This window comes from Hetaerina americana, unplaced genomic scaffold (genome assembly GCF_022747635.1).
Source record: "Hetaerina americana unplaced genomic scaffold, ioHetAmer1.1.p SCAF_30, whole genome shotgun sequence".
In the NCBI taxonomy this organism is placed as follows: domain Eukaryota; kingdom Metazoa; phylum Arthropoda; class Insecta; order Odonata; family Calopterygidae; genus Hetaerina; species Hetaerina americana.
In genome coordinates, this window is record NW_027286875.1 from 2,947,478 (window position 1) to 2,973,756 (window position 26,279).

The window sequence follows — 26,279 nt, forward strand, 5'->3', positions numbered from 1 at the left end:
TGTGAGGTAGCAACTTCCGTTATGTTGTATGCTGAAAATAAATCAATTTATTGCATAAACAACATAGTTTTGGGAAAATGACAAGCTTGGAGAAATACATGAAAGGTTTTCATTAGCTCAATGATTATTAATTTCATCATCATTAATATTTGGAAATCAAGTGAAGTTCAGCCATGAAAGTCAATGGAGAATTTATGAAATCAGTTAGGTTTTTGGATGAACAAGCTTTAGTTTGCTAGTCAGCAAAGATGTTGCAAGCATTGCTGAGCACATTGGAAAGCCAGTGCAGCAGGTACAAGATGAGAATATATGTGAACAAAACAAAGGTTACCTGTATTTAAAAAAAGAGGAAAGCTAGATTAAATATTAAAATGGATGTTCAATAATTAAAGCAAGTGGACCAGTTTACCTATCTCTGGAGTGCTTTAGACCAAAATGGTCAAATAACAGACATAAGATGACCTGGGTTGGGCAAAGAAGCTTTCATGAGGAGGGAATGCTGAAAGGGAAGTTAAGTAAGGATTTTAAGAAATGGCAGGTCAAAACTTTTGTAGAGCATGGTCATTTAAGAAAATTGATGGATGTACATTGGAGGCTTGGAGAAGGATGGAAATTGTAAAATGGACAGAAAGGAAACAAAGAAGGAAGTGCTGGGCATGGTAGAGGAGGAGAGGGGTAAAATACAAAGGAGGTAAGAAAGGTGGGTGCAGGGCATTTTGATTGGCAATGGGATGTTGAAATCTGTGATAGAGAGGAGGTCGTTAAGCAAACAAGGAAGGGGTAGGAATACGATAGGCACGGAATGAAGAGAAGAAGTAAGTACACAGAATTGAAGAGGGGCTCATTGCAGTTCCGCACATCAGGGTGCATTTTATCAGGAGAGGCAGAGAAGTTGTTGCATAGTGTGTCCATCGAAAACCTACCTTAACCAATAAAATACTAATAATAATGATAAAGCCATCATTAAAAACATAATTGTGGGGAAATGATTAATTTGACACTCCTACTCATAAAGATCCAAGAATAAATGTTTCATTTTAGAGTTATACTTCTCAGTTGCTAAGGAATTACAATTAATCTCTGGGAAATAAAATTTTACATTTTATTCACAAAAACTATACGATGAATATCAGAAACCGTATCATCTGTGACATAATTTAATTGGGACACAATTTAAAATTTTACTAGCAAAATTAATTAAACATACTTAAGTTAAGCCACAGACTTTTTCATTTTTTACAATCCAAATAATAACAAAGAAATCCCTATTGATTGACACGACAACTTTTGAAATTAACTAAGCTCAGCTCACCTGCATCATTTTTATTATTTCCTGTTGCTGCATCAAAATGCGATCGGCTGTAGTCAGCCCGTGGAGTGCCATCTGAAGGAGGCCTTGCCTGGTGAAGTGGTGTACCTGATTATATCGTGAAAAGTGTTAGGTTAAACCTCAAAGGGAAGAATGGGAAAACAGCTATTTTCCAACATTTTCACAAGGATAAAAATGTTTCATTTAATTGTGAAATCATGGCAATTCTTTTTCTCAAACTGGAATAAAAAAAAGGCAGCCCGTTTTTCATGAGGACTTATTCTGTTGAATAACATACCCTAGTCATTTTCACTGTCATTCATTCCTAAACTCTATTCAGTACATATAGGTACAGATGGAGCTAGTGTCACTATTAAAACACAAGAATGTACCCAATATATTTGCAACATTTTTAGAAATTATGAAAACACAAACCATGAATTCAAATGTTCACCACTTCTACAAATTTCTGTACTTGGCTAAACAGATCGTCTCTGGGAAACCATATGATTCCCCATCCTTGCCAATTTTCAATGACCTTAAATTACTTCCTCTACATATATTTTAAGCTTAACAACTATTGTTAAATAAAATATTAACAGCTTCACACCAAACGTTCATGTGCATGGCCGTAGCACAAGAGGTATGGATAATATACATTACAAATGTGTAAGAACTAAAGCTTTAAAAGGTGAACCCACGGAAATAGGCATAAAATAATTTTATGATTTACCTCAATTATTGAAATAGATTTGAAAATTATGGTAGTTTTAATGTGAAACTTGGGGAATACCTGTAAAAGGAGATTTTCTACTCTGTGAAAATATACTTATATACTCATTAGTATGATCCACTGCAAGTTTTTTTACATTTCTGTGAAGTACAATGTAATTTTTTTAATATTCCTGTTTAGTTTGTTGTATTTTTTTACATATTTCAATGCAGTTTGTGATATATCATACAGTGACGTGCCTTATATCATGTACAATTGACTTCTTGTTGGATTGTATTCCGATCCCCTGCAGAGAATAAATAATAATTATGTTTCAATGATAAAAAATGGATTTGCTCACAACAAATCATATGAACTCTTGGGGGAAAAATTGACCAAATTTTAAGCTTTTCGCCATTTTAACATGTCCCCTTGGAATAGACCGGGATGAAGCAACTCAATATCCCAATGAGAAATACTGAAAGCTGAAGGCATTGTGTGGGAATAGCAGAGTTATACATTGAAACATCTGGAATATAAAAAATGAAAAAAGTTAACAAGGGATTAAACCCAAATTCAATCACGGGGTCCTTACCAAGCTGATAAGCATTCATTCAGTCATTTTTTTAGGCATTTAGAATTGAAAAAAAATTAAAGAAAACCCAATAGTTGCAAACAAGGATCAAAATATATCATTTCTTACAGACATACATGTCAGCTAGATCAGCAGTGGAGATTATTTCATTCAAGAGAGACATTTCTCATCCCAATCAATATCATTGTGATTTGTAATACATTTGGAAAAAGTTCTCAAAATGGCTAGGTCCATGGATAATTTCCCTGCAATGTGACAGATCCTCCATAACTCTCCTAATACAAAATTACCCCCTAATGGGTATAGATAGGCAATAATTGACCAGGAAATTAAGTTTAAATGTTGCAAAAAGTGCCAACTGCCGCCATGTTAGTTATCTCAGGTAATGGCTCTAAGGATACCTACGAAATCCCAATCCAAGACTAGTTTTTTTCAGCTTTACCTTGTTTTAATTTTTGCTAATTTTACTGTGACAATTAATACTTGATGGTTTAGCATTATTTCAATTTTTCCATCAGTTGAGAGGTAAATTTTGGCTTCATATAATTTTTTAAATTACATTTTTCAGAATTTTTTCATTTAATTTTTAGTATTGCTAAAAATTATACTGTTATTTTTTTTTTAAATTGCTCCCCTCAGCTGCATTTGCTTTTACTACATCTCAACCACCTACTTTACCGTTCCAAAATTCCCCTTTCTGCAAAAATCATGGAACAACCAGCCACAGCATTGATTGGAATACCAATGTTGATAAATGGTCATGTATCAAGGCATGTATTTTATTAATGGCCATCTGGTTGTTTAAATTACGGTTGTAACATATTATTACAATGTCTTTCTTAACATATGCAATTACATATTTACTAGTGGTAAATGCCACATAGATGACACATCAGCATTCATTTTGGAGGAATAAGTTTGACTTTCCCCTTTCTTAAGATGGTAATGAAATACCATACTTTTCAGTATCCTTTCTCCCTGATACAAAACTAACATTTTGACAAGACTCTAATCCAAATAATGGGTTAACAGCTGGGTACCAATTACATTTCACTCCAATGACAAAGTTGAGACATATAATGTCATGCGATGGGTTTGGCATGAGAATCAATAACAAGAAAATGAATGCAATGAGATTAGCAGGAAGTAGGAATGCTAAGATTAACAATTAAGAATAGTAATTCACCAAAAATAAGTAAAACAGTTGGCCTATTTGGAAAAAGTTTTAAATGAGAATGGGCAGAGTGGGGGAACACTAAAAGAAATTTTTACAAAAAGGCAGGAGTTGATGACAAGCACATTGATAAAGATTTAAAGAAAATACTAGAGAACACTTTAAAATGGAACAGTGTTTTGCATGGCTCAGAAACTTGGTCACTGAGGCAAGAAAATAAGCACAGAGAGGAGACTTTTGAGGTGTGCTTGTAAAGAATAATGGAAAAAATAAAATTGAAGGAGAACAAAACAAAAGATCAAGTTTTAGGAGTGGTGGGGGAAGAGAGATATGGCTCCAGGAAGAGTAGGACATGTCCCTCTTCTCAAGCAATATCTGAACAGGGCAGGACAAGTGAATGAAGAAGAGGCAATGAGATGCTGAAAATGGTAATATAGAGTGGAATACTGGAAAAGCGAGAGAAATAACAGGCATTTTGGATAAAATCAAGGTAGGTAAAAAGTATACAGCACTAATGAATGAGCTATTGTTATATGGAACACAAGGTCTAAGAATATTTTTCTTAATAATTTCTTAATTTTTCTAATTTTAAAATAACTTTTCTTTTCTTATGGCTTACCAGATCAGAAGCACTTAGTGCCAGGATCAATCTAAATCCTATCCTAATCTCAGTAGACTACTGCTAATACTGTAAATAGCTTTTATTTTTACTCATCATACCTAAAAATATACTTTGTACAAAACATCAATCCCCTTCCACAGTACACTTGCATTATAGAAGTCTTGATTAAAAGGATTTTTTTTGCATCTAACTTACTACTGATCTTATCTAGAGACTTATTCCTGTCCAATACCATGAACAATGCTTCTTCCATGTACTCAGGGTGATAGGATTAAAGAAAGGGCTATGAAACTGTCACTTTTTGTTTCTCTAGGAATGAAATAAGAACGTTTGCACTTTTCCACAGTTTATTTAACGTACGACGCGTTTCAACTCACAGAGTCATCATCAGGTACAAGACTTGCACCTGATGATACCAGGTCTTGTACCTGATGATGACTCTGTGAGTTGAAACGCGTCGTACGTTAAATAAACTGTGGAAAAGTGCAAACTGTTCTTATTTCATTATGATGAACTTCCACGACCTCAAGCCTGAATCTGTTGAACTTTCTCTAGGAACTTCAATTACAATTTTTCGGGGGAATGAAAAGTGATTAGTAGCTTGCTTAGGATAATTAAACTAGTAGTCCCTTTCTGCATATGAAATTTCTGCTAGCAAAACAGATATTTAGTAGCCCATAGCCTGCCCACTATCTTTTGACTTTTGGGGAGCACTAAGGAATGTCAGTGCATTTCTGTGATGGTGTCTCAATCTCTCAAGACACAATAGGCAGTTAGTCGAAAGAAAAATTTCCTTTAACCACTGCTTCAATAATGCAAACAACAGCAGAGATTGAAATTAAGTTAAAACATTTAGAGACAAAAAAATACCTTAAATCACAAACATATCAATAAAAATAAATAAATGTTATTAAATAAAACCTTATAGGCAATTACAAAAAAGCAGGAAAAAAGCAAATTTAAGGGAGAAATAATAATCAAGAATTGGGATCAGCAAATTCAAGAAATTATATACATACAGTGGACTGGACAAATATGTAATTTTGCAACAGAGAAGGCAGACCCTAGGAATTGAATCATTAAAACCTATTGCACACACAGTCAACCTTCACTAATCCAGACTATATGGGGCCAGAGATCTGGATTAAATAGGGATTTGACACACACAGTGTCACAGTTTTTTCACTACTACTCTTGTGTGCCCTTAAAATGACTTAATAAAGAGAACAGGAAGCCTCAAATGAAATCTAATGTAAAGTTGACAAAATCCTATTTGAATAAAATACCTTGCAGAGTCCCATCCTAATAAATTAGTTCAGTTATTCTTTAAGAACTTCAATCAAAAATATACACAGTAATGAACCTGAAGGTCGGTTTGGTACGTGATCGTAGAGTTCACCCAGTACTAAACCCGAACACAAGGGAAATTCACACATCAGTTATGGTTTCCCACGGAAGACCTGGTACCCAAAAAATCACAAAGTTTGGGTGGAGCTGCAGGTGCCTAGAGAGGCTTGCCAAGGAATCAAACCCAATCCCTCAAGTCAGTAGTCCAACTCTCTACCTCAGGACTACCGTGACCCACCAATCAACAATGATGATGAGTTATTAGCTACTTTATCAATGATATTATTTCATTTATTTTATCTTCAAATGCAATAAGAGAATTAAATAGGTTATTATTTACTAAATGCAAGCAAAAACTTCATAAAATTTTACTAGCCATCTTTCATTAATTTTAGTGGTGCATATGGAATGGTGAGTCAACTCTGTTTACAACAGGCATGCTTAAATTATACAAGTGCCATCTCCAGGACAAACCTGCTTATGCATATAACTTTAACTCATCTTGCTGAAATATTTAAGGATATTACAGGCTTTCCCATTTGACAACATGATATAGTTCGGTAAATTGGATTCCGCTAGATTTTTTAAAGAAAGCACAATTTAAAAGCAAATGAAGTTTACCATATAAACAGGTGTAGACAATTGAATAAGGATGTGAAAGTTTTTCTTTATTCTCGTGATCATTATGTTAGAAATTATTTTTTTTTAATTTCATTATATAATGAATTGAAATAAAAGGTATTATAACCCTTCATTCATGTTAAGATTATTCCTAGACGAATTTATAGCACTAGATGACTATTTTATCGAAAGTTAAAAAACTAGACACATATTCCACACTCTGTCAATGAATTCTATCTATAAGTGTGTTCAGAATTACAAAGACAAATTAAATTATATAAAATGAATAAATAATTAGTGCAAAGGGAAGTTAGCAATCACAAGAGGAAAAAAAATTATTATTTTTAAATCTCACAGGGAAAATATTTCATTATTGTAACACATGCCCGCACGTGGACCTCCTACATTCCATCATAAGAATGATTTACTAGACGGCAGAGATGCACAGGAATAAGAGGGAAATATTTTGAAAAATCTTTCAACTTTACTTTGTCTGCTTTTTTGGAGTTGCCTATGAATTGCAAGCTCCCATAGAGTTCTCAAATGCCCATAATACAAGTCATTGTATTGCTGTACGTCTGTGTCCAGCGATTCATCTATAAAATTTATGCTACTATCCAGGCTATCAATTTCAATTGTATTGTGTTTGTATAAAATATTTGCAATTAATGTGATTTGCTCTAATCACTTCTCAAACATATCTATTGAGAACCAATAAACATCATCATCCCTAATCTTGGAGATTATAACTGACTTTTCAGGAGGCTTCTTTTAAGATTCCGAAGAGATATTTCTACTGCTGAAACAGTATCAGCTAATTCTGCTTAAGTAATGTTTGTAAACCTCAATCACCTTTGTCACCACAAAACCACTCCTCAACATCTATAACAGGCAAGGATATTTTCCTTGTACTCTCCTCAATCAGTGTTAACCCTCCACCTCAATGACAATCTTCAGGTTCAAATTCTGTGAAGTGAAAATCAACCTCCTCTTCACACAACATCCTTTCCATGCATTTGCAATAGTGAATTGTTTCACCTCCCAGAATCAGCACATTTGAAACACAGCCTTCAAATTATGGTTTTTTCATATCTACTATTGTTCTCGGCCCCCTGCTACATTCACTCTCGTCATCAATTGACTCTAGCACTTCTGTCATTCATCAACTTTTGCCTGTACACCCACTTGTGAGAAATGATTACTCCTTGAACCATAGGCTGAAATAATGAAGTTGTGTTTGGGATAAAAGTAAAGCACCTAATCTTACCATGCCTGCTGAGCAAATTGTCAATGGAAGGATGGGAAGGAACATTGTCCATAATCAAAAGGATTTTTACCTCATCCTTTGGAATTCCCAGAGCATTGACTCTAGGTGAACAATTGATTGTGGAACCAGTCTGTTACGATAAATCCAGAAAACCAAGAATTTGCCAAATTTCTATTGAATACAGAGAGTTCATTAATTATCTTCCTCAGAGCTTGGGACTGTCCATATGTTCTCATAATAACACTCTTCAACTTGTGGCTTCCATCTGCATTAACACACAGTTAAAAAAAGACCCTTTCTTTACTGAGTTTTTTACCAGGATCCTTAGATTCACTTCATAGAGTGCCATTTGGGATCAAATTTTTAAAAAAAACTTGTACCACATGGTCAAACTCCTCTGTATTAAATGGTAGTCTGGATTAACCAGGTTCAGATTATTGAGGATTTACTCTACTTAACTTCATTTTCCTGGGTATATTAAAAATACAAGCTAGTTTCACACTTTTTGTGTTTCACACACATAGACATCTCAGAAACAGCAAGAAAATAATTTGGTATCAAGAAGGTGGGTGCTGAAAGATTTGCTATCAGACTGAATTATGAGCCTGTCCTTCAACTTAGCAAGGGGTACAATTAACCTTACAATGTAAAGCATCATTTTATGACCATAACTGAAGCCACTGAGCATGCTGCATAATGGCTTCGCATATAAATTGCATATGTTTAAAAATTTATTGGTACAATACACCACATGACAACAGGCTGAGTTTGATCAAGAATAATTTTCTTTAGAAATGTCAAATTAAAATGGCAAGGAATCATAATTTCCAACAGGTTCATTTTATATATCTCAACCTTGCAAGTGACAGTAGAAACTTTGATTTAATGAGGAATTGATGTTCAAATGATAATATGGGATTGGGATGACACATGGATACATTTTTTTAAAATCCTAGTTTCGTACTACATGTGCACATGCAGGTTATGTTTCCCTAATTCTCCAAACACAAACTGGACGCTGATATGTACTAGGACTTGGGTGAAAGAAGGAACTAAAATATCTCTTTCTTACCCCACATAAAATACATCTATTCATCTATCTACAGGTATACACCAACCAAATAAAGCATGGAAATATGCAAAACTATTTATATGTACCTGTTGGTGTTCTGGCAGGAGTGGTAGGCTGGGGCTGCTGCCATCCTCCACTTAATCTGTGCTGGGGAGAACCACCTGCAAGGCCAGGGCCTCCATGGCTAGGACTTCCTGCTCTTGGTGTTGTTGGCTTTGAACCACTCCATCCACCACCAGACAAGCCTCCTAGGTTACCTAAAGAGTGACACCATTTAATCACTTGTTGGATTGGAGTCAAACAACTTTGGTACAAGAATTCTCAAAGAGGTCATTTTGACAAGTCAGGACGAGTTCTGTTGCAAGAATAATTTTATTCTCAATACTGTAAAGAGTCGAAATAACACTTTCATATGCCTCTTGTGATTATGAATTCAACATACATCTAGCTTTTGGGGTTTTACCTTCCTATGAGTAAATAAATGGAGGCATGCAAGAACAATAATTCTATAGAGGATCTTGAAAATTATGGCAGTAGAAAAAGTAAATATGACAAGCAGATGAGCATAACTATGGCTGAACAGCAATTCTGATGGCCTAAGGCTATTACATTTAGGGCGCACAAAGATTAAAGATAGGGAAAGGGTTACAGATGATGAACAAATGAAAGTAAGAAATAATTACTCCAAAACTTGAGTCTATGCTGGATGGTAATTCTCATGAGTCAAAAGCATATGGACACCCAGGGCTTATGAGAACTTACCTCCACCGGTGTCACAATGACACACACAAACACCATGTTTATATAGATTTACTCCTTGGCATCAATCACCATGATTAAGGAAAATGTCGATGTATCTTTATCTGCTGACCACTAAATTACAGAAATAGTTGTTTCCCACTTCTGAACATCTATATCGAGGACTGAGAAATCATATTACTTCAAAAATATTTCATAACTATTACCACCACACTGAGAGATGGGAGTGGGAGCAGAACAGGTTTTTTGTCTATCCTTCACAGAAGAGACATTACCAAGTCAACTAGAAACTTAGCATACGACACACCTATAACTATGACCTGCCAAAATGAAATGATCTTTTTAGACCGTAACTACTTCTTTTTCAAATAATATGAAATGGTAACGCAACAAACCTAAGTCAGCAAAAGGATCTCGTGCGCGACTCTCCAGGTTTGGTGTACTAGCATTCCTAGGAATTGATCCACCAGTACTGGGAGATGGGAAAGCACCTCCATCCCATCCAGATCCACTCAATAAAAGGTTTGGTCCAGATCCCTGATCACCTTTGTTTCTAGCTGCCTCTTCAAATGAGGCAAAGTTCCCTTGACTAGCAGACGTGCAGATTCCTCCAGGCTGAATAGAAAATACATAGAATCATTAACAGCAAAAACAAAAACACTTTCATTGATTCATAGTACAGTTAATTTGGTGAAATGGTTTTAAGCCATTAGGTATAAACTTTAAGCATGTACATGAACCATAGGCATCACAATTAGAAGTGGCAGGTTTTGACAACATAACTGCTAAAGGAGGTTCACTTGCTACTACATGAAGTATGGCTGATTTACATTTGTGCCCAAAATTAACATAAGCGTTATGATCACCTAATAAATAACTTATACCTTAGAGCTAATATTAACTATGTAATTGTTACCAAATTAATTTGAATTATAGGATAACAATTAGTTATCAGCGAATTGTTAAAACACCTAAGTCCTTATCTGACTCTCACATTGACTTTGAAGATGTAAACATTCATAATCATCAATTATGCGATCAAATTAAATTCATATATTTGCGTTATAATGCTTTCAAATTAATTCCACCACTTTCTCCAAGTCAAACCCCCAGTATCCCCTGGAATTTCAAAATACATACTGAAGTTTTAATGCTTGCTTACTGCTCATACTGAGATTTCACAAACAAATTTAGAATAGTGAATAATGGAGCATTGCACTTTTTTCCTGGTTTATGGAAAGCATTTCAATCAATCTTATGATTAATTATATTTTATTTTTTCCCCAAGTTAATTGGTATTTTTTTAATTAATACCATACATATGCATCTAACGGTACATGTTTTCATACAAGTATCCACATAAAATAAGCACTGGCATACAGGTGATGCTTATAAACAGGAGAAGAGATATGGTATTATTATCTTAATAGATAAAATCAACCTTATTATTCTGTCAGAAGCTTCGTCTATAATCACAAACATTACTCAGTTTCCACAAACTAAGAATATAGAAAGTTGAAATAATTGTCAGTCGTATGGCATTTTAAAAAATACCTTTATGTTCTCATTTTTTTTAACATTTGAATTTAAAATAACTAATTTGGTAAGGGGTCTTATGTAGGAAACAAATCAATAATAAAAAGTTCATCCAATAAAAATGTCACGCCTACCATACTCAAAGGAAGATAATGACAGGTATTAGGATTGAAATTATGTAAAACTCACTAACTAGTCATTGATGCATGTTATGAAATATTATGAAATTATTGCAATAACTGGCAGTTTATGGAATAAGGCTAGACCTGGAAGTTCATGCAATCCAGAAAAAAACAATTTCAATCGAGAAATTTGGTTTAAATACAGGAATAATTTACATAAGGAAAAATTATTAAAACAATTTATTAATATTATTATTGGTAATCTATGGGTTGAGGTAGGTTTTGGATGGACACAAGCTACCACAAGGTACAGCAACAATTTCCTTGCCTCTCCTAATGAAACACAACCCAACAACATATCCTACAATAAGCCCCTCTTCAACCCAGTAAACTTCCTACTTCCCTTTATTCCGTTAATTCCGTCCAATATCCCTATCCTACTCCTGCCACTCCCTCGCTTACCTAACATTCTCCACTCTATCACAGTCTTCAACATCCCATAAAACAATACAATAAGGTTCCACTGTATATGTTTGTGCCAGAAATTATCCATGGCAATCACCTGTGATGCCTAACCTTTCTTTCCTAATCCATGCAGATTCAAACAAAAAGTTGCACTGTCAGCACCACTTAAGCATTAACAGGGTTAAGTATTGGATAACCTACAGTTAATCTAGCCTTAATCATGGCCATAAAAGCAAATCAACAGACTAATATCCTAGAAGTTCTGGCCAGGCTGAATAGCAATGTGCTAAGGTAGTGACAATAAGAAGATATTTGAAATTGAGAGAAATATCAGGACAGTAGAAAGATTCTACACGACCCACAAGAATTGAGAAGTCTTGGAGGGAGCCTTATCTTTCCCAGGAAAATTAATAACTGTGGTCGCTTTTAGTGCAAGTAGAATTAGTAGAGGGAACTACAGGCAGGTAATCAACCTGAGATATAAAGTACAGTCTTCAAATGGTGAAAATTCAAAATTGAATAAGAAGACATTGGTATTCCTCTTCTTGGCTACGAGCAAATAGTATTTTGAGCATACTGGTGATTATGCGCAGGCAAATGAGGACTGGGGTAAACTTGAGGATATGCATACAGGATTGATGTAGCTCAACAATAATGAAAAATTTAATTTATGTTTTAAAGATGATGGAGATGACAATGAAGGAATAAATCAAGAAAATATTTTATAAGCATTCAAGATGGAAAACTACATTTCCTTTCAAAATCAACATAATTAGATTATATTCTCCATCCAATTGGTTCATTTTACATAGCAACTATGGATAATAAAAAGTAATTAATTTTAACCTCAAAAGGAGCAATATTCAATTTAATGTTCACCGTAAAATGCTCCTCCACATATTAAAATTATAAACTTTGAAGAAAAATGTTTAGATTTATGATGTGACTTTTGCAGTGACACTCACTCAACAAAGGATATTAATGGATTTATTTTGGTATTATTCTATATAAAAAAAAGTAACATTTGAAACAAATCATCAGCAAATTGATCAAGGGAATCCTATGAGGAGAAACTTGATATATGTGATCAAAGATGAGGTACTGTCATGACAGTTTAAAAAATATTGTTTCATTTTCTAACCCAAAATAATCTGACAAACCTGTAAGCTTGGAATTGACTGAGATCCGGCAGTTCCAAATGGGTCAAACAGATCTGATTGAGGCTTAGAAGTGGCCTGCTGACTTCCTGCCTGCACTCCAGTGCTTCCGCCAAGCAGATCAAAGCCATCAAATGTGCCACTTCCTGTGCCACGTCCACCAGGATGCCCAGAGGATGTGTTTGCAGTATTAGAAAATCCACCCAGAAGGTCAACGTTACTCCCATTTGGCCCACCATGAGAATTTCCACCCAGGTTTAAAAAATTCATCCCAGAAGACAAATCACTTGCCCCACTACCAGCAAGGTTTAGGAGGTCAGCTTCCTCATTAACTTTCGATTCTGCGCTAATTTTTGGTTCCGACTGGGATGTTTCTTCTTCTGTGTCATCTTTGGCAACAGGCATGGGTTGAGGTGGCTGTGGGTGAGTCGGTCCAATATTTGGGGCTGGTGGTTTGGGTGGTTTCTGGTGAGGGGATGGTTGCTGGTTCCGAGGACCCGGTCGATTCACTTTAAAGAAAATTATATATATATAGTCTTTATTATAATTTACTATTACACCTTTTTGATTACTTGTATAATTAGATGGCATGCCAAATTAAATGGTGTCTCATCTGAATTACCCATTAGACTCAGGAGGTATTTGTAAATCTCCCACAACCCAATTACATGCCTCTAGAAAGCTATCAGTTTAATGGTGAAGTCTGGCAGCAGATATTCCCAAAATGAATTTTTGCTTCACAGGATAAAATCACGGCAGTTTGTCATATGTAAACATCATCATTACCTTAAGCTCTTGATACAGAATGTTAAGCTACAGTGAATAGTAATATACTATCTTCCACATACACTAGGAGTTTTCTTTTAGTTTTCTTCCTGCTGATGCTCATATTGTTGAACTACTTGGTCCTTAGCATTAAGAGATGGTTGCAGGACTTCTCACTTATCTGCTATGTCATCTGCACCATTGAGTATGCCATTTTCTTCCCCATTCACCTTGACTGCTTGAATGCCTAATTCCTGTTTCTCTTTTATTGTCTCTTCACATTTTGTTTTGCTTGATGAGGTCAAAGACCTTCTCCAAGTGTACATAAAATCCTGAGAATATCCTTCTTTCATTCAGGACATATATCTTGAAAAAACTAAAGTATGGCACATGAATTTCTTAAACTTTGGCTGTAAAATGACCAACAAAATAATAACTTGCCATTCCAAGATTATAACATCCTCGACCACAACAACACTTACATTGTTGTTTCATTTTCTCATTTAAGACATAAGTAATAGTTGGCTCCTTTAAAGAGAAACTATTACCCAGAAATTATCTTTTCGATCTGTTTTCCCCTGGGTGACTTAATGCTTGTGGTCAGCAACATTTACCTTCACAGAATCCACTGAGCTGATTGCAATAGTTATGGCATCCAGGAAGCTCTCTGTAATCCACACTTACTGATAACATTATTACATTAAAGCAAAATGAAATTATGGCTAATATCTAAATAATGCAATAATGTCAACGGCCATCTAACAACATCGTATTATCATATTTTCCCATTTATAACGCGTGCGTTATCTATACAAAAATGTTCAAATGATGGAAAAAATGACAATGACATTATGTAATGAAAATTGAAAAAAACCAAACATGTACATATCTATGTACACAATAATTTTAAGAAGAGTCTCGCAAAAATAAATAAGTCTGGAAGCATGCCTTTCTAACTGTATTCCACTTAATACAGATGTGCTACTGTTACAGTTATTTCATCTCATAAATCCATGAGAAAAAGAAAAAACATATAATTTCTATACTTCATTTATTCTAATACGTAGTACTTCTTTATTCTAATATATAGTACTTCATGTGTACGTAGAGTCCGGCATATTATATACACGTACGTAGAAATATATGATAGGATAGGTGGCTCACTCGAATGCAAGAAATTTGACACCTGAATCACAATTAAATGAATTATGTGCATTTATTATCTCTTCAGGCACATCACCGAGTTCACTCTCTGAAACCAACTCTTCCTCATCCTCTAGTACTGGCATTGAAATATTGCCTAAAGTTTTCCTAATCCATTTTTTGCACAAGTCACTCTAACACCCTGCCAACTTTCCAGAATCCATCGACTTATTTCTTCATAAGACACTTTTTTAATCCTTCCCAATTCTGTGTAGTCTTTCATACCAGACATCATCCACTTTTCCTGACTACAACGTAACTTTGATATATTAATAGATAAATCCCTGCAGTCTCACGATTTCCTTTTTCTTTCACGAAATTGATGACTTCAAGCTTAAACATTGCTGTATACAATTTTCTTCTCCATCGGTAATTTTCTTGATAAAATTCTAAATTACAAAAGCTTAACTCAATTCAGGTTTGAAACAATCACCATATAGGCGGCACTTTCATAGAACTTGGAGGGTGTCTAGAACAGCTGATTGCCAATACTAACAAAGCAAAGCAAACAAAACAAGAAAATTCTATTTCATTCATTCTCTTATTTTTTTATATTTGATTTGCTGAAAGTTAATTTATACAGCTAATAAAAGGGCACACAAACCAATGTCTCGTTTCGACTCACAAATAATAGCGAAAAAGCAATAAGGTGGCATATTGCGTTAGCTTGTAAATAATGTTTATTTTTTTATCCTTCTGATGTTTGGAATTAATTTCAATCACCTGGCTCTAATCTTCTGTAAACTTATGGTAGATACAGCCACAGGCAATTATTATTTCATGTATTCATGATTTTAAAAAATTACTTTAGCTAGTCACTCATACTGGATTCAAATGAAGAAAACATAAACAGCAGTTTTACTTCCACTATCAACTATATGTTTTCCACACAAAAGACAATTGGACCTTATAATTGTTATTTGGATGGATATTCCCATCTCACGTAAAATCCCTGATGCTGGCAATAAACATGTTAAGTACAATAACAGAGCATCTTCATTTGATTATTTATTCAGGAGTCTTGAGCACGTCACCATCACTCTCCTGGGCCATAAATGGATAAAATTCCACAAATCCCATTTCCAGCTATGAACAGAGCCCAAGACAATCTTAGCATTGAAGGAATAACATTTTAACATTAATGTTCAGGCATTGACATGATAGTTTTTCACTGAAATGTAACTTAGAGAATTATAAGAAAAAATGTGTTAACTACCGAATGTGTCAAAGTTTTCCTCCATTTCAATTTTTGTAGAGAAGAGAACATCAGGAGCATAATTCCTCACATGATGAGGATGGGTTTGCCATGGTGCAGGAGGGGGTGGTCTTAGTGGTTTACCAGAAGTGCTTGATCCAACTTCACCTACAGATAAGGTGATAGTTACAGAAAACCCTTCTCCATAGTGATCTGTATTTTCTTGAAGACCATCAACTTCTGACCTGAGAAAGAAAAGTGTTTTATTTTGTAAGTGTGCTTGCAAGTAAACCCAAAAATGTTAGTTAAATTGCTAATGCATAAAGGATAAATTACTGTTAGGGTATTATTCAGGGAAAATAATAGGAATAATGAGGTAATGCAATGACATCAAGAGATGACAGTGAAATTACCTGAAAATATCAAAATGCAAATCATTAGATCTAGAACTTTCATGATACACACAAATCAAATATTTAAATTTATATACATTCAAAATTCATAATTATTTTGGAGGCCAAATAGTTCATGAAACTACTGAAAGTGCATATATGCTCATGGGGTAATTAAAAACATACAAAGCAGCACGAAAAATTTTAATAGTGCAAGAGAAAATAACATTTTTATGTGCATGCTATTCATATCAAACTGAATTTATTTTCCCATAAGGGAATTGCATAGCAAATTGTTAATTTAAACACTATGCAAATTTTTAAATTCATATTCTGGAAGAAAAATGAATTCCTGATTTCATGTATTGCATATCTTTTGAATCCATGGTGGGAAATGAACTTGCATAAACAAAAAGCATAACCTCTAAAAAATATATCAATAGTATTTAACTCCTACCTAGAAAATTGTAGAGATGTTTTATCAGGAGAGATAAACCCAGTGTGAAATTGAACCCGTGCAATATGAATGCCAGTAGGGCGACCCTGAGACATCACACCTCCTAAAGTATTCCTCGCATGAAACACACACACTGTAACATCTCCACACACATCAACCTCAATGGGTAAAGTCACCTGTTATAAAAAAAAGACATTTGAAAACCAAACAATCAAGTTTGATCAATCTTCTTTGAGAAGAACATAGGTCTCCCTTGCCAACATGGGCCAGTCAATCCTGAGCAAACTAAGCTTCTGAACAACAGGTAACCATTTCCCTTCAGTATACATGGTTCTCAAAAACCAAAGGTGAAATAAAATTTCAGTCACACAAACTCGAAGATTTTCAAATTTTCATTAATTGACAGTGGTTTTGCCACATATTTTAACTCAATGCCTACCCAACTACCTTGGAACAGCAAAATATATAATAACTAATATTTTTTTTATTTCACCCTTCAACCTGGTATACTCAAAATGCTTCAGTGGGTGAATTTGAATTAATTCCTCAAGAAAAGACTAATGGCTCTGAACAGGCAGCTGTTCCCACATGAAATTATTGGAATACCTTTGTGTCCTTTAGCATAACTATCAACTATGAATCATGCAATAATTGAGTGCATTTTGGTTTTGCTATCTTCTCAATTTCATTTTACATTATTCCATTTGCTATAATTCAGTTCAAATATAAAACAATTGAAGAAAAGTGTTACATAATGGAAAATTCACTTAATTACACGATACAAAATGGTAATGATAGATATATTTACTTATGAAAAAATCTGTGCTTACATCAGCAAATTAATAGAAGATGGGGAAGAGAAGAATTATATTTTTGAGATATTTATTGGGAAAATTGAGAGGATAAGAAAATATCACTGAACAGATATAAAAATCGTAAAACAATTATATTAGTGTTCAAAGACATGAGTCCCCGTAACAAGCTGGCATGAAAAAGTCCTGTGATCATGCAGCATACCCATGACAATGCAATATAGAAAGACTTTTATCTTTCACTATCATAGAATGTCTTACAACAACAGTGATATTGACATAACAACAGTTTAAGACAACATATTGGTATATTAATTCAGCAAATACATATTATGAAAGCTTCTTTTTGGCTTAGAAAATTTTCCAGCCCACCTCCTAGATATCAACATGTACATCAATTACCATCTTTAACCATCAACATAATTGCAGTGCAACAATTTTTCCAATTGATAAAAAATAATATTCAGAAAAGTGCAATTCGAATTTAACTTCTGCTCATTCTGTCTCTACTGTCAAATAATGATATCTTTAACATTTATAAGAAAGCCCTTGACACCACAGACTGATGTGCAACATGAGATACACTTAATCAAACTACAATGACGGAATACTGATACACACTTTAAATAGTCAGCAGGCAACAGTTCATAGAGGTAGATTAGTATAGCTGTGAAAGCATGAATTTTAAAGGTGTCTACAGGGTATAGCACTTAAATCTGGACAAATGAAAATTTTATTTAAAATCAAATTTATCAACAAAAAAATAAAAATGAAAATGAAAATTCTTTTACATAGAAGTAGTGGTACCTGTCAAGAGTAACATTACTCAATGTAACCCCCTTCAGCTGCAATGACCACTTCCAATCTTGTCCTGAATTGCTTGCCTGCACTCTTTAAAATAGTGCTGTCCATATTCGCGAATGCCGCTACAATAGCGGTGCGTAGTGATGTGACATTAGGGTGCCTGGTCTTATTGGTAACTCTTTCGACTATGCTCAAAACATAATAGTCGAGTAGGTTCAAATCTGGGCTATTCGGGGGCCAGAAATCCTTTGACCAGAACACGCCAATGTTATCTGAGGGCCAGTTTTGGACTAAATGACTCTTATGAGCTATTGCACTGTTATATTGAAAGACATATTGTCTCCCAGTGGCCACAGTTACCATCCACGGTTTCACGAAATTCTTCAAAATTTGCAGATAGACTTCTTTTGTGATAGTTAGTCCCTTTTCAAAGAAATGTGGCAGCATAATATCACCCTCCCTGGACAAAACACCTAGGAAGTGAACACTAGCTGGAAAATTTATTCGAGCAACAATAGGGACATCCTCGGGGTCGTGAGCGAGCCAGCAATCATTCCTCCGCTTGATCTTCACATCAACAGTGAAAATTTTTTCATCTGAAAAGAATCTGATTTGCCCCGCAGCTTCATTTTTTATAGAACACAATAGCAGGTTGCAGCGAGCAATCTGCTTTGTTCTGGAAGCCTCAGACAGCATCTGGCACACCTTCATTGTGTACGACTTGTATTGTAGGTCCTCCACTGCCATCCGACACATTGTCCACTCACTAACATTCAATTCTAACACTGATTTCCTCAGCGATCACCCCAGGTCCACTGCAATCAGCGCCTAAGCCTTCTCGACGACTGCTGCAGTTTGTGACACACGTTTCCTCAAATGAGGCTTCCTCGCCGGGTTAGCAAAACCTTCCCCCCAGACTTCTTCTCCAAAGCATTATACTTAGCCACAATATCGTAAACAGTTGATCTGGGGTACCCGAAGAATCAAACTATTTCACAGGGCAAAGGCCCAGCACAAACACTTTCGATAATAATAGCTCTTCGATTGTAATCTTCAAGTGTACGTAACAACTCGGCCAATTTGATGCTATGACTGTTTACTAGATGCCTAAGGCTTTCAAGGATGCCAATTGTGCCTCCAGTTGAACTACTATATGGCGGGAAATTCAAATTGAAATTTGTCCGGATTTAAGCACCACACCCTGTTTATAAAAAAAATATCAGAAATGATTGAACTAAAGGAATGCTGAAGAATTAAATAGGTACAGAGCAAGCAATAAGACCATCAAACACATTCAAAAATGTTAGGAGGATGGATACATGGGATGGAATACGTGGGGAAATAGATCTTTTAAAGGAATATGGAAGATCACAGGCATCCTGGAAAACAAGAAAAATGACAATGACAAACCAACCTGAACCAGCACCACAATCTGTGTCTATGACACAATGGAAACAACACTTCAAAGAACAAATTGAGTAACTACAGGTCTTCAAAAAACCATTAGTTTGAGAAGTGTATGGGGTATATTTTAAAGAGAGAAGTAAAACAGGCACTAATGAAGACGAGGAATGGAAAGGCAAGTGGACCAGTAGGAATTGTGATAAAATTATGAACATATTAACTTCTACAGTTGATTAGGCTTCTCTGTAAATTGTTCAATCATATTCTTGAAGGAGTTGAAATTCCAGAAATAGTGTACATCTTATACATCCACTATTTTTTAAAAAAGGAAATAGGAAAGACCGAAATAATAATAAGGGGATTAGTGTAATGGTATCCACGATTTCTGTTTTGACATACTAATTTTATCAGGGTGAAAATAGCCAAGCAAAGTTTTACTATATGCATGTGAAATATAACCCACCATTTCCCATGGACAGTAATTTCATTGACCATGAGTATTTTCAGGAAAATAAGCCCCCCAGTTGACAAGGGAAACCTGCCACCTACTTGGCACAAAGTCAAATAAGAATATTTTTCATACTTTACCTTCCCTTTAGTTATATTGAAAAGCTGCATTTTTTCATAATCTTGCAATGATGAAAGTAACCTCTCCTCCCCTTGATATACTTCTAGATAAGGTCTGCAACCATCTCTGAAATTATAACAGAAATGTCTGAACTTCCTTCCTTGTGCCATTATTACAATTGCAAAGCGTGAACATATGAGTGCCCATAATTTAGCAGAAAATTTGTTCCAAATTTTCAGATTTGAAATAATTGATACTTACCTCACTTTTGTAAACAATGGAACTGGTTGAAGAGTGATATATGCCAAATGGATTGGCCTATTATGAGGCAAAATTGGAGGATTTTGTATTATATTCCAAAAATAGAATAAATACCTGTAAATTAATAAGAGCATTAGTACAAAATGTTCAATGCATTTTTCTAATACCACATTAGCATAATAAATGCATTTGAATACATGTATGTAAGTAAAAACATGAGCATTTTCCAAAATTTGACCAAAAATGGCCGCTTATCGTAAGAAATAGTATAAGTATAAATATAGCCAATGCTTCAAAAACTGTTATCCCAACACATAGCGAGAAATCAGATAAACATTTTTAGCATGCTAATATATCTCTCTTGTCCAAATTAAAAATACAATAGCATAATATTCAATATAGTATAAATATTAGAATTACAAAACATATCAAATGTTACTTTTTATCCACCACAAATGCTTAGAATATAATTTACATAACTTTCATTAATATTTTAAAGCAAAATTATGATTTTATATAACTGCAAAAGGCCACATTTCACCCTTGCCAAAAATATTTTCCTTCATTTATTCTATGAACTCAAAAAGGTTTAGACCAGATTGCCCTCCTCTGGGGATATCACATCTTAATTCATAGTTCTCTAGATTGTGGTTGGTGAAAGCTGCTAGCAGTCAGTATATGAAGCCTAAATGGAAAAATCCAATAGCAAGCAGCATCTACCATCCACATGCCATAGAAAGTTTCATACCAAATCCCTCTATCCATTTTAACTGGATGGCCCACAACCAATCTACCAATGAATAAGCTTTTTTAAATCACAGCCACACAATATTCAAACCAGCAAGTTAAAATTTCCAAAGCAGAAAACAGCAGGTAATCTTAAGACTGCATAGTTGGTACCTTAAACCTGACCTTCTCATGGCTGAAGAGTGATACTCAAACAATGAAGCAGGAGCTATTTGACTCAACAATTTTCTTTGACTACAAAATTAGCAAATTTCCCACTGAACTAAGGTAAAATTCATTTTTCATACTCCTATCATTTGTGGCAATGGCCCATTGTTAAACTGGAGCTATTTTGATTATCAAACAATTCAGTATTTCAATGTATAAGCTAAAATTACGAGTGCCATATTGAGAATTGAAGAAATAGCTTGTTTTTCTCATCTAAAACAATTTTATCCCAGCATTTTTTGCTGGCAGTTTTCTTCATCTAATTATTAATAAACAGCACATTTGTTTTAGCTATATAATCAACACCAATAGTAAACCCAATTTCACTAAATGCCCTAGCTCAGAGTTGTAGTGGTTACAGAATAAGCCAAACTGCAATGGCAAATGAGATGGCACCACTTTCAAGATCAAGGATTACCTTCCACAGTTTCCCATTCACATATATCTATATATTGCCAATTTTATAAAATTTCATACATATACCCAGAGAAATAAAGCTGCAAGACAGTAAAAAGAGCAATTTTGATATTATACAAGAAACTGAATGTCATCATGAGAGGCCCAGGGCATTTCCATGACCCTTTAATGTTAGAAAACTTTCAATTTTGAAATGGGTCTCTTCAGAAGTACATAATTCCATTCCTGTCAAAATACCTCAATGTGATTGCTTACTTGTACAAATACAAATAACTGTTTCTTCTGAGAGTTAAATAAGTTAATGTTAATATAAAACTTTGTAACGCTACATGAAAATGTGGAGTTAAAAAGTTTTATTTTAACATTGTTCATTTTGGAACAATTCTACAAAGTTATGCCTGAAACCATTAATTATAGTAAATAAGTTATTTGTAAAATCAATAAATCAAATTTAGATACTTTTCAAAAATTGGTCATAAGATCACAGTAGATGTCTGATAAGACAGTGATTAAATTTTACATAAAATCATTGTGGAATTCAGACCCTACTGCAATAATAATCATGAAAACTCAACTTTTTGACATAATTTTCCAGAAAATAATTTACATACACATTTTATGAAAATGAAAGATAATTATTTTTATTAGAATATTTTATTTTGTCAACTTGAATCAGAAAAGGAAACTCCTACTACAAATTTGAAAGGCAAGCCATAAAACATCTTGGCCAACTTCTACTGACTGGCATTTGGCATTGAAATTATTTGATAACTAAATTAATTATGGGTATGCTAATTATCAATTATTAAAATATGATCAGACAGTACCATCTAAAGACTAGATTCAAACTTAACTTGTAAGTGGACACCAATCTACCCAAATAGCCCAAAAAGATGATATATCATTGAGAAAACATTTTAGGGTATTTGAGATGTATGAAATTTAAATCTGTATGCATGTAGATTAAATATTTAAATTCAGCATATTTGACATAATATGAATACTAGGTATTATTTTACATTTCAAAGCACTCCTTATGAGGAACTACCTTACTCATTATTTCATTCAGATATTCTTTTTGCTTATTGAAATGAAATGAAATAATTTGCTTTGTAATTCCACACACTTTATTTAAAAAAACAAGACCCAGGTTTCAGCGTTGAAACCTAGGTCGTGTTTTTTTAAATAAAGTGTGTGGAATTACAAAGTAAATTATTTCATTTCATTTCAATATGTTATACAAATTTCATAAAGTTATGCCTGAGACCACAAATTCTTTTTGCTCTTGAAAAACATTTTTAAAGTTTAACAAAGGTCAAAATTTTCACCATGAAAGAGGATAACCAACCTCATTTCCGAAGGCTGGAGACCAGGAGGAGTGCGCTTGACAGCAAACATTTGAGCTGCATCTTCTGGTCTAGGAAACATGTTTACAAACATAAGGAAGGCACATACCAGAGTAGCTGAAGATGCCTTCCCATCCTAAAAGGAATGAAGCATCATAATGACTGGATCTTGACGAGTATTTGTAGATAAAAAAGACCAGCAAATTCAATTTCTAATAGCTTTGAGACGAGGAAAAACCTGATCTGGGAACCATCATACCAACACAATCACCCATTCTAACAGCCCCATTTTGCCATATCAAATAAAAAACTATCAGGAGCACCATTTCCTGGGGTCAAAGGATTGAGCCAAATCCCTGTCATACAGATACTATCAGTATCACAAGAACCAAAATTAGGATGAAATTCATCAACATGACATATTTAAGACTGGATATCAGCAAGAGAAATATATGTTACATCGCTTGAAAAACACTTGCATGATAATCATAATAAAGGTTATTCTATACATGCACTAACTTTGATGCTTGAATGGTTTTTTTCTAAAATTATGATGTACTTATACACCCCACACAACCTCAGTGGCTACCATAGTTTCCATGAGCCTTGCTAAATAATGAGTACTCATGCAGGGAATACCACTGTCTCTTTATCAACAGTTTAGTTCATATTCATTGAAATATGCCCTACAATAAGATCTGCAAATATTTACAATAATATTACCTATTTTTCCTTGAAAACACTTTCTAATTAAGCTAAAAATTTCAAGTGATATACAGTGGAACCTTGCTTTATGAGTACCACATACAGCAAGTAATTTGCATAACAAGCAAAAATATTGGTCCCGAAAACTAATTGCTTAACAGGTGACTTTTCGCATAACCAGTGATGAGGAGAGGGGAATTTCCAGATTTATTGCACCCCTGCAACTGCAATTAGTCCATAGCACTAGTTCTGCCAGCATCTTAGCATTACTAGTGATCACATATACATTTTCATGTTTGCGATCATACATACATTTTCTAAATTGTGTTCAAAGATATTATTAATGATTTTTTTGGGTAAAGTTTAATAAAATGTATTTCGTAGTTTTAAAATTGACCCTGGATAAATCCCCATGTGAAAAAAAACAAAAGCAGTGATATCACTTCACATATAACTATCAAGTACTAATTACTGCAGCTACACCAAATCTCATAAAATGCACCATGGATCCTAAAAGTTCATCACTGCACGCCAATAACTTTTAATACATTCATCCATGCCAAAAACAGGGCCAAATCATTTCTATAGAGTATTAAAACATCCTTTTGGAACTTTAAAAGATGCATGAAAGTGTATGAATAAGAAATTAAAGACTTACCATACACTGAGCTATACAAATGTTCTTTGGATCAGCCTCCAAAAAGTCATACATGACTTCACAAAGAGTATAGAGAGCAGACAGAGGTGGTGCCTTATGCGGCCTCCATCCAGGACAGTCCATCACATTCCCACCACTCATATGTGCAGCATCACCAACGTTGGAATGGAGACTAGTCGTGCCAGACCTCCGCCCCGACAGGTTGTACACTGTGTAATGGCCTTTATGACGGCCCTCAAGAAGGGCTCTCACATCTTCAGCATGATTTCGATATGCAGACTCCACCAAACCCTCTGCAGGTTGTGACATTACAGCTAACCTTGAAGTCACATAACTGAAGTCCAGATCAGTACGAGCTATTGACCTAAAAGAAAAATGTTGACCATTTTTAAGTGGTGATCAAAATATTTCATAAAATAATAAAAAAATACAGTTTAATCCTTCTAATTACAGATTTTATAAGCCATCAGTACTTTCAACAATGCTGCTAGGGTAATATGGTAGCCCTAAGTTAGAGTTTATGATTAACCATGACCTGGGTTTCAATGTTTTTTTCTATTGTTAGAGCTGCAGAGAAAAATTGCTTTGGTGCATTTTTGCACTGCTTTCTACCATAGTAAATATTAACCTGAGCTTATTAATTTTATCTTGATCTAATTTCTTTAAACACACTTTTGCAAAAAGATAAACCATTGATGAGAATTGCAAAAGATATTGAAGGAAATGGCAGAGGTTTCAGATATAGGCAATGCTGAGGCTAAGGAATCACAACTGCATATGGTCCTTCATCTATGCTGAGGATTGAAATTAATTTTAAGGAGTTGGTCCATATCACACAGCAGGAATTTAGTTAATTATGATAGTTCCCAGATATATTTATTGTTTTCAAGAGTTAGCAGGTTCTCAATGATGTATTATGTAGCAATCATATCAATCCTAAATAAAAAAACTACTGCGAAAACTCATTATTACATAGTTGGGTGGACTAAAAAACTCATCTACGTTTTTAACTAAACATTTTGTGATAGACTGCTTCTTAAAATTACATACATTACAAAGGCTCAGACTTCTACAGTTGCTATCACTAAATATAATTTTTCAACATGGTTTCCTTCCCATAATTACCTAAGTGCTTGGTGCAGTTAACTCTAAAATTTGTGCATTTATCGACGCATGAGGGATAAGGCGCATGACATCTTGGATGGAAAACTGTGTAGTAGTGGCTACTAAGAGTTAGCTTCTGTATTCATATAAAGATGATGCCTCACAGACAATTCCAAGCAGTTTTGTTAATTGAATATCAGATTCAGTAACTTACGGAAGCATGTGGAAATGAGCTGACCCTCCTACTCTGAATGTTTAAATTTAACACACCATTTCACTTAGTAGTAGGCAAGGTCTACATATCAAAGCCTTTGGCTAAATTGTTTTTACTGTAAAATAATGGGGATCAGAATAGTGGGGTGGCTAATGTACTGGCTTCCCACTGAGAGGGCATGGGTTCGAATCCTGGAGGTGACAGATATTTTTCAGTGGTTCCCCGATCCCTAATTGCGATGTTTTGTGGAGAGAACTTTGAG

General features: G+C 34.5%; 1 protein-coding gene across 3 annotated transcripts in view; it reads right to left on the reverse strand.

The window, feature by feature from the left end:
* The window catches only part of aux (cyclin-G-associated kinase), a 52,169-nt gene that overhangs the window by 9,526 nt on the left and 16,364 nt on the right, over positions 1-26,279 (reverse strand). For 2 of the 3 annotated variants that reach the window (XM_071588880.1, XM_071588879.1), the window contains 10 exons: positions 24,700-25,063; positions 23,339-23,472; positions 20,620-20,733; positions 20,379-20,484; positions 16,771-16,946; positions 15,943-16,166; positions 12,762-13,267; positions 9,874-10,093; positions 8,806-8,976; positions 1,313-1,417 (listed from right to left, as the gene is read on the reverse strand). In XM_071588880.1, the coding sequence (XP_071444981.1) occupies positions 1,313-1,417; positions 8,806-8,976; positions 9,874-10,093; positions 12,762-13,267; positions 15,943-16,166; positions 16,771-16,946; positions 20,379-20,484; positions 20,620-20,733; positions 23,339-23,472; positions 24,700-25,063 (2,120 nt within the window). The remainder of the gene's footprint in view (positions 1-1,312; positions 1,418-8,805; positions 8,977-9,873; positions 10,094-12,761; positions 13,268-15,942; positions 16,167-16,770; positions 16,947-20,378; positions 20,485-20,619; positions 20,734-23,338; positions 23,473-24,699; positions 25,064-26,279) is intronic. The other variant, XM_071588881.1, reaches the window with a different exon arrangement.